Source organism: Hordeum vulgare, chromosome 7H, assembly GCF_904849725.1.
Source record: "Hordeum vulgare subsp. vulgare chromosome 7H, MorexV3_pseudomolecules_assembly, whole genome shotgun sequence".
Lineage (NCBI taxonomy): Eukaryota > Viridiplantae > Streptophyta > Magnoliopsida > Poales > Poaceae > Hordeum > Hordeum vulgare.
This window is the reverse complement of record NC_058524.1, coordinates 15,635,326-15,644,748: the sequence shown is the minus strand read 5'-3', so window position 1 is coordinate 15,644,748 and position 9,423 is coordinate 15,635,326. Positions and strand designations below refer to the sequence as shown.

The window sequence follows — 9,423 nt, the reverse complement described above, 5'->3', positions numbered from 1 at the left end:
CAATGTTCATATTTTTTTAAAAATATCATGGTTGTCAAAAAACTTGGTACCTCAAAGAATTATTCTGAATTTCAAGAAACATTTTTTAAAATATAGCAAAAGGACCCGTGCATTGCAACGGGAGAAAAAAACCACCATCTTCAATGGCGATGACCACATTATGTTCATATCTCATCGCATGATCTCAAAAATTTGTTCATAAATGCAAGAAAACATTTCTTCTTTTAATTTTATTCACAATTCACAAGTTGAAACAATATTCATATTTTTTTTTTAAATATCATGGTTATCGAAAAACTTGATAACTCAAAGAATTATTCTGAATTTCAAGAAACATTTTTATAAATATACTATAATATTCCGATCCACGTTGACAATTAATTCTTCAAAATTCACTCACATATATAATCTGAAAGACTCAGAAGCATTACTGTTGAACTGCATACACTCGATCATTCGTGAACATTTTACAAATTTGGGAAAATTTTTAAAATCAAGAACATTTTATACTATTTATAAAAAAAATCCAAACAATATTTATATTACGAACTGTTTTCAAGTATTTTCTTGTGAATTGGCGAATAATTCATTTTTTAATTATCAAACATTTTTTAATTGCATTAATGAAATTTCGCAAAATGATGGACTTTGTTTTATTCACGAATGTTTTCTCCAAAATTACGATTTTTATAATATGCAAACATGTTTACAAAAATCCCGAACAAATTTTGAATTTGCATTTTATGTTCTGAATTTCAAAAGTTTATTTCTGATTTATTTGAATTAGAAAAAATAAAAAGGAACAGATAAATAATAGTAACTAAAAAACTAAAAAAAATAGGCCCCTCCCATGGGCTGGCCCAAATGCGCGTGTTGTATATTTTCCAGCGGGCAGAGCATGGTATAGTTGGTCCCAATGCTTGGGCCGGCCCATGCGAGGATTCCCTGCAAAACGTTTTTTATAACTTATAGGTGGCATTGGTGGGTAATATTGGAGAATTTTCGAGGCAATTTTAATGACGTACCACAGAAGCAATATGTGCTTTATTAGTAGGGATAAATTTAACAGATTTGGTGTGTCAAACTATGTGACAGAGAGAAAATGGGCTGCTGCTTATGATCGAACTCAGATCCCCGTGTCCGTTCTTTATAGAAAAGATATGGCGAAGCTTGATGGCTCAGACCCCATGCTGCTATATGGATATGGCTCGTATGAGGTATAGACTCTATCATGTTATTATCTTCTGTAAAGAACAAGTTTCTACAATCTTGTAGAGTGTCATTATATATCATGCAAACCATATTTCGTTCATTGTTACTGGTTTCGGTCATTGTGTATTCAGTAAAGTCTGCTGAACAATTGCAAAAGCATGTTTCCTTTTAATTGATATATAAAAGTTGCCATGTAACTCAAATTATCAACAGATTAGTATGTTGTGTTCCTGCTAACCGTGCTTCTTTTATACACTCCTTGTGCCAACAGATATGCATAGATCCAACTTTCAGGGGATCAAGATTCTCTCTGGTGGACAGGGGTTTTATATATGTTTACTTATACCATGTGCTATCTTGTCTGTCTGTGTAAATAAATGTGTTCACCCGAGGTCTCTGTCCCATGCTGCAGGTAAAAGCTCAAGACTATCCCCACATTCTCGTCATTGCTGGCTTAAACGGTACGGGCCTTGGATTCTGAGTTTCTATTATCTACGATTAGCTCTTACACCACATTATACTCACAGCTAACTCCGATCCTGTGTGACAAGCAGATCCTCGCGTGATGTACTCGGAGCCTGCTAAGTTTGTGGCAAAGCTGAGGGAGCTTAAAACACGCGACAATCTCCTGCTGTTCAAGTGTGAGCTTGGTGTTGGACACTTCTCCAAGTCCGGGAGGTAAATAGATAGCATAGGAGAGAATTACTTCTTTCGGTTGGTTTCATGTTTGATGTCGCATGCTGTTATAGTCCCAAAAGGAACAAGTAACACTGGATCTTCGGCCTAACTATTCTTGTTTTAACTTGCATATTCGAGAAACTCCGAGAAGACGCCTTCACTTGCGCGTTCATACTCAAGGCTCTGGGCATGACCCCTCCAACAACGGCTTCTTCGCTATCACGCACGCACATATTCACAACCATGATGTGTAAGGTCTCTACTCCAGGAAAGCATCTCAAGAAACAGAGCAAAGTTCTGACTTCTTTAGGCACTCTGAAACGGACCTTGAGAGCTAGCACCTTGACGCTTGGAAGCACTGTATTCGGGCAAACATTTTTCACCCCAGCCTGCACATCATCGCAACATCAATCAGACAATCATGCAAATGCAGCAAATCAAACCAGATATATAGGATAACGCTCAAAGATTTGTGAGAATAGGATGGACTACCTTGATGATGGTGTTGCCGATCTCAAGCTGGTGCGTGGCCGTGTCCAAGTAGCCGAGCACGATGCGCTGGGGAGCATGGCCTATCTTGACCTTGATGACCCCGTCAGCCTCACTGGTGTGCGTGCAGTAGATAATGAGGCGCTGCAGGCTTGGGGCTGACACGACGGCGACCTCGTCTGCCAGGGAATGCCAGAGCAGCACGCAGCGGAGCCTGCGGTTGCCAACGCGGACGCGGTCGGGGTAGCCGTAGTTGGAGATGAGCGCCAGGGTCTCCAGCTTGGGGTCTGCAGGCCAGCACGTACTTGAGGTCGCGCTCCTCCGTGATGCCGTGGCAGAGGCCGAGCTCCTGGAGGTTGGGGAAGACGTCGGGGCCGCGCGGGAGGTCGGTGGTGAAGGGGAAGAGCAATACGCCGAGGTAGAGGTGGCGGAGCGAGGCCCCGCATCGGAGGAGGGTCGCGGGATGCTGCACGAGCACGTCGAAGGAGAAGGGGCGGTTGCCGAGGGTCAGGTCCTCCACGCCCTTGTCGGCGTGGTGGCCGAGCCACTCCGCGAGCGCGAGGAAAGTCGTCCTCGCTGGACCCGTCGATGGGGATCTCGGCGATGCGGACGGCGCGGAAGGGGCCTGGGTGGGAGGCGAGGACGCGGGACACCAGTGCGGCGGCGGGGACCGGAGACGGGAGGAGGTGGGCGTCGTCGAGGGCGAGCGGGGTGGCGCGCCAGAGCCCGCGCCGGTGCGGGCGGCGTCCTTGACGGGGAGGTGGGAGACGACGTTGCAGAGGAGGGTGTCGGGGAGCGCGCTGATGCGGTCCTCGCCGTCGAAGGAGGAGGTGATGGCTGCGGAGAGGTGGGCGTCGAGGGACAAGGTCATCGCGAAGCTGCGCGGGGCGAGGCCATCACCGCAATCGGAGACGGGAGCGGCGTCCAGCGGCGAGGCCCTCAGTCATCAAGCCATCTTCTCTCTCGTCACAGACATAATTTTGTCACCCTTACTTTTTTTTTGGCGTCCCCTACTTCTGTTTGGGTTGCATAGGTTGTCATTCCTTCTTTTCGAAACAAAAAAATTGGTTATCATTTCTACCAAACAATAGTGTTCTGTTAACAACCAGACCGGTTTGGCAGAGGTAAATCCTGTGTATACTGAGGTTTAGTTATTGAAAATAAGCTTGTTTGATAGTGGTTAGGCTCCATGTTTTTAATTACAATAATTTTGTCCGTGATGATCGACCGAGTTCACGACTTAAGAGGAATCAACCGTGGTTGCTGGGTCCGTGAGAGGGGGGGGGGGGGGGGCTATTTGGTTGAAAAAGAAAATGAACCAGTAAAGCCCAGCCCAACTGTCTCGAAGACGTGCGTCGCACGGACGCCCGGCCGGCCGGCCGCCGGCTGCTGGAGGCGACCTGGAGGCGACGATCCTTGATTCTGCTGCAATCAGATATGCAATCAGCTGGTGGCTGGTGCTGAACTGCTGATCCGGTCTTGATTTTCTTGATTCTGCTTCAATCAGATATGCAATCGTATTTATCTTTTCAGTTTCATCATCTTTCTAGTCATATTGATCTATTGATTATTTGCAACTTTAGGATTTAGGTGTTACAATGCGGTGAGAACGACCATCCGTGTCTGGACTGAAACGCACGACTTGACCCTCCGTCTCGTGTAGCTGGGATGCATGTACTTTCCTAGTAGCAGCGTACATGAGCCCACACCGCCACGCCGCTTCTGGCAACCACCTATATATCCCAAGCCAAATGACCAACTCCATTCACCAAACCAGACAACAACTAGCTCTCTTCTGCTTCTTCTTCTTCTTGCTCTCCGGCAGCAAAGCAAAGAGAGCTAGCTCCGTTTCATCAACCAAGAAACCTCCTTTGCTCCGATCCTAACCAAGGGTTAAGCCTCCTACAAGAATGGGCAGCTTGGACGCCAACCCAATGTCCTTCTCGGCTTTCCCCGGCGACAAGGCTGCGTTCGAGCCGCTCAACCCCCAAGATGTTCGTGCATACCTTCACAAGGCAGTGGACTTCATCTCCGACTACTACACCAACGTCGAGTCCATGCCGGTCCTCCCTAACGTGAAGCCGGGATACCTCCAAGACGAGCTCAGCGCGTCCCCACCGACCTACTCCGCTCCGTTCGATGTCACTATGAAGGAGCTCAGGGAGTCCGTCGTCCCTGGCATGACGCACTGGGCTAGCCCAAACTTCTTCGCGTTCTTCCCCTCCACCAACAGCGCAGCTGCCATCGCCGGCGACCTCATCGCCTCTGCCATGAACACCGTTGGATTCACATGGCAGGCCTCACCCGCAGCCACCGAGATGGAGGTTCTTGCTCTCGATTGGCTTGCACAACTTCTGCGCCTACCCACCACCTTCATGAACCGCACCAGCACTGGTCGTGGCACCGGCGGTGGCGTCATCCTCGGTACGACCAGCGAGGCAATGCTTGTGACGCTAGTCGCCGCTCGGGACGCAGCGCTGCGTCGGAGCTGCTCGATCGGCGTGTCACACCTGCCACGCCTGGCTGTCTACGCCGCCGACCAGACTCACTCCACGTTCTTCAAGGCATGCCGGCTCGCAGGCTTCGACCCCGCCAACATCCGCTCCATCCCTACCGGGCCGGAAACTAACTACGGACTCGACCCAGCCAAGCTTCTCGAGGTAATGCAAGCTGATGCCGACGCCGGTCTCGTGCCAACATATGTTTGTGCCACGGTGGGCACCACGTCTTCCAACGCCGTCGACCCTGTGGGCGCCATCGCCGACGTTGCCGCCATGTTTAATGCATGGGTACATGTAGATGCGGCCTATGCTGGCAGCGCGTGTATCTGCCCGGAGTTTCGCCATCACCTTGATGGCGTCGAGCGCGTGGACTCCATTAGCATGAGCCCACACAAATGGCTTCTCACGTGCCTCGATTGCACCTGTCTATATGTCCGTGATGCTCACAGACTGAGCGACTCATTGGAGACTAACCCGGAGTACCTCAAGAACGATGCTACCGAGTCTGGCGAGGTCACCGATCTTAAGGACATGCAGGTGGGCGTCGGTCGGCGCTTCCGTGGGCTCAAGCTTTGGATGGTCATGCGCACCTATGGTACCGCGAAGCTCCAAGAGCACATCCGTAGTGATGTCGCCATGGCTAAGATGTTTGAAGATTTCGTCCGTGCTGACAACAGGTTTGAAGTGGTTGTACCGAGAAACTTCGCTCTTGTATGCTTCAGGATCAAGCCAAGTGGATCCATGACGGAAGAGGATGCAGATGAGGCCAACCACCAGCTAATGGAGAATCTGAACAAAACTGGCAAGGCTTATCTTGCGCACACTGTGGTTGGTGACAAGTTTGTGCTTCGGTTCGCCGTTGGGTCGTCGCTGCAGGAGGAGAGACATGTGAGGAGTGCATGGGACCTCATCAAGAAGACCACAAGCAACATAATGGATTAAGTGGATTGACCTACGGACACAGAAAGTTGTCAGACATTTAGGGCATTGCTGCTATTTCAAATTTATCTTTTTGTTGCTTTGATTCTGATTCTGATTTACTTGGACATCTGGTTCTTATACCAGGGTATATCTATAGCACGTTGATACAAAAAAAGAAGATGATTACAGATTAGAAAAGGGTTATATTGAATGAACAAGAGCTATTCTTTTTATATGCTACTCTATTCTGGTAGCGAGTGAGGGTATATATTCATTAATCAAGAAATATATATGTTGCACTCATTTGGTGTTTACATTTCAAGACGCCAGACCCAAGCCATACAACACCATATCGATAGTCCAAATCGACCATATACTTGCATGTCTGAATGGTGCTTGCACTGCAGCAATAACACAACAAATTAAAACACGGGTCAGAGTCTCTTGACATGGGTTTAAGTTATTTTATTTTTGAAAAATGAGGTTCAATCGATGCATACAATTATTTGTACTCCCTCCGTCACGGTTTAGAAGGCACGTTTAGAAAATCTCTCGGACCAAGATAGTCACCGATTGGTTGTGAGATGTAGCAAATGTAGATGCTAATGCGCCTAATCAACTGAGAAAATACTACTACTAATGCGTGAGCAGCAAATTGGAAGGACGCATGCATGAGTAGTACTAGTACTAATTAATAGGAGTAATTGATTCTGCGCCTTAAACCTTGTCTATTTTAAAAATGCACGTAAGTTTAATCGTGTCTTCTAAACCGTGACGGAGAGAGTTAATGTACTATGTATCAATCGATGCATACAATTATTTGTATTAATTATTCAATAAATGTCTGACAAGAACATACATTAAGTCATCCGAATGCACCACTAACACTAAAAGCAACTCCAACCGGGCGACCCATTTCGTCTGTGTTCGTCCGTTTGGGTCGCCGCGGACAGAAAACACGGCCCAACGCGTCCAAACAGATGCGCTTCCTTTTTTGTCCGCCTGTGACCGTGGGCCACATTTGCATCAGCGCAGACACGCAGCGGAAATGCGCCTTGTCCGCGTGCTCCTTCCCCGGACTAGCCCGTCGGCGGCACATTCTCTCAGTTTTTATCACCTTCCCCACTCTTCTCCGGCAAGTGCACAAACCGTAGGTCGGCGAACCATATTCCCGGCCACCATGCTCTCAAGCGCCCCCCATCCTCCACCCAACAGCACATCCACCGGGTGGGTGTGCCTCCTTCGTGTCGGTACGGAAGACTGAGTGGTGGATTTGCGGCAGCAACATTGGGATTTGGCGCATCCTGTCGACGGGATTTTTGCAAGTCCAGACGGCGGCGGACTGCGCTTGCGATGGAATGGCCGGGTACCGGTCCTCCCAATCTAGGCAATGGCTCGGTGTCGCATGCAGCCGCTCAATCCGCCTCTAGATGCCCGGATATGTACCATTCTTGATCCACCGGCAAAGCCACGCCCGGCCGTTGCCCTGGCTCGGTGATGTCCAGAGGCTTGCCGGCTCATCATTGCCATTCATAAAGTGTGACGTCTGCCCGCTGCAGGTCATCCGATGCATTTCTTGGACACCAGAACCTCCCAGTAGGGTATTCGTCAAGTGCATAAATGATGGGGTATGATTTTAGCGTGGCCTTTTGCTATTAGAGTCCATACAATTTTGGTAGCTTTGCTCAATTTGTGTGTAGGCCGGATGCAACTTTTGGTATTAGGAAGAAGAGTATATCGATCTATTGATCTCACAAAATTTGTTAGATGTTCGTGCACTTCTAGCTAGAATTGAAGGTGTAGATGAGAGGAAAGAAGAGACAAAAGGGGAAGCAACGCCTAATTCTCTAGAATCAAAGAAGAAAGACGTTGTTAAGCTTCCACATATCAACAACAAAGACATGGAAAAGATCCTAGTGCAACTAGTAGAAACAGTTATGGAAGTTGGACATCTTATAAAATGTCTAACTGTGATTCTTGTTTTCTTTGGTCTTGTACTCGTAGCGAAGAATTGATAAAAAAAAGTATGTGTTGAAATGCATTTGATGAAATAAAAATAATGTTTGCCCAAAAATGGATGACAGCCGGCTGCAGGACAAGATTTGGGTCGACAAGTTGGACGCATGGCCGACCCATTTGTAAAAGGGGGCAGTCATGCCGATTCAAACGGACAAAATGCGGACAAAGCACGCGTCTGTTTGGATCGCGCGGTTGGAGTTGATCTCGATAATGATGAGTGTTCTCACTTTCCATATGTAAAATCGGTGGTGTCGCTGATACATCCACATAACATACTGAAAAAAACAGTCGGTGCATCAGACCAAAAACCTACACTACATGCACACATTTTAGAAGTCGTCATCATCATCAAACCGTTGAACAATCTTCAGTAGAGTGATCTATATCATCAACAAACCACTGACCAATCTTCATTAGAGAGATCCGCATCATCCTTGTCAATCCGACTATCCGTCGACGCCACCATGTTGTCCAACGGAGCCACTGCGATGTGCACATCCATCCCGACACGATGACTTTGGAAAACATGCCGTGCATAGCACTTGACAAACAGACATGACAAGGTTTAGCAGCTGTCGGCCAGACATGACTTGAAATCTCTACCGAAACTCCATGCAAGATGAAGCAGCTCCATTTCTTGCCTTTGTCTTTCAACGCTGCTCCATAAACAATGGTCCAAAGAAAGAAACAACCCCATAGTGCCATCCTCGTCCAATCCGAAAGATCAGATACTTTCCGGAATAACAAAAGTGGGTCGACAGTAGTTACACGGTGATGCCTTCATCGAGGTAACAACGCAGAATACTGCCATCGCGCACCATGGACTCGGTTTTTACCGGCAATTATATCTCCCCAACTCACAATCGAGACGAGATGACGTATCTTGAGATCCCACCATCCAGCCTCAAGCCGACCACCTCCGACGGAGGAGATGGACGCCATCGCCGATAGTCACCGCCATGTCGCTCGCCTACCGCCGCCGTGAGCCATCGTCACTGTGTCGCCGAGATCTGCTCCCGCCCGACGCGGCCGCTTGGATAGGTCACCCCGCATCGGCCATCCCTGAGCAACAGATAAAAGGGGCCACGCTGCCGGCCACGCGAGGGTCTTTGCTCCGGAGGCTTTGTTCAGCGGCAAGGGTCTGGAAGGGCAGGAAGGAGGTGCGGGAAGGGAGACGTGCGCCTGGCTCGAGTCGTCCCCATTGGGGGGGGGTTGTGAAATGAGAGAGAGAGATTGGAACGACTCAATCAATTAATACGGTGGCCTCGGGATGTATATATAGGTGCAGCTACGACACAAGATTAGGCTGGCCATAGTGGGGGTATCATAGCTAGTAACATAGTCTTGGGACTAGCAAACATGGTGATGTGGCAAGTAATTAAAAAAGAGAGAGAGGGTTATAGTAACATAGGTAGATACCGTATCATGTTAAATGTTATGCTACTATGTGTCATGCATATCAATAAATGAGAACATCTATGATACTAGTTTATGATACTATGCACTATGAAGATAGTATCATACAATAGTAACATATGCATGATACTACTATATGTTACTCCCCACTATGAGCAGCCTTACGGAGGTTGTTACAAGAGATAAG

The 9,423-nt window shown here is 47.9% G+C and overlaps 1 protein-coding gene and 1 pseudogene across 1 annotated transcript; one reads left to right on the top strand and one right to left on the bottom strand.

The window, feature by feature from the left end:
* Positions 1-1,955: 1,955 nt before the first annotated feature.
* LOC123408048 lies at positions 1,956-3,250 on the bottom strand (annotated as a pseudogene).
* Positions 3,251-4,163: 913 nt separating this feature from the next.
* On the top strand, positions 4,164-6,017 carry LOC123411584 (tryptophan decarboxylase 1-like). Its single transcript, XM_045104552.1, has one exon. It carries the CDS (start codon positions 4,290-4,292, stop codon positions 5,820-5,822), a length of 1,533 nt encoding a protein of 510 aa, XP_044960487.1. The 5' UTR covers positions 4,164-4,289; the 3' UTR covers positions 5,823-6,017.
* The last annotated feature ends 3,406 nt before the right edge of the window (positions 6,018-9,423 follow it).

Bases quoted from the DNA above. Each gene is read 5' to 3' on its own strand.
- LOC123411584 (XM_045104552.1), top strand. From the start codon at position 4,290: ATGGGCAGCTTGGACGCCAACCCAATGTCCTTCTCGGCTTTCCCCGGC.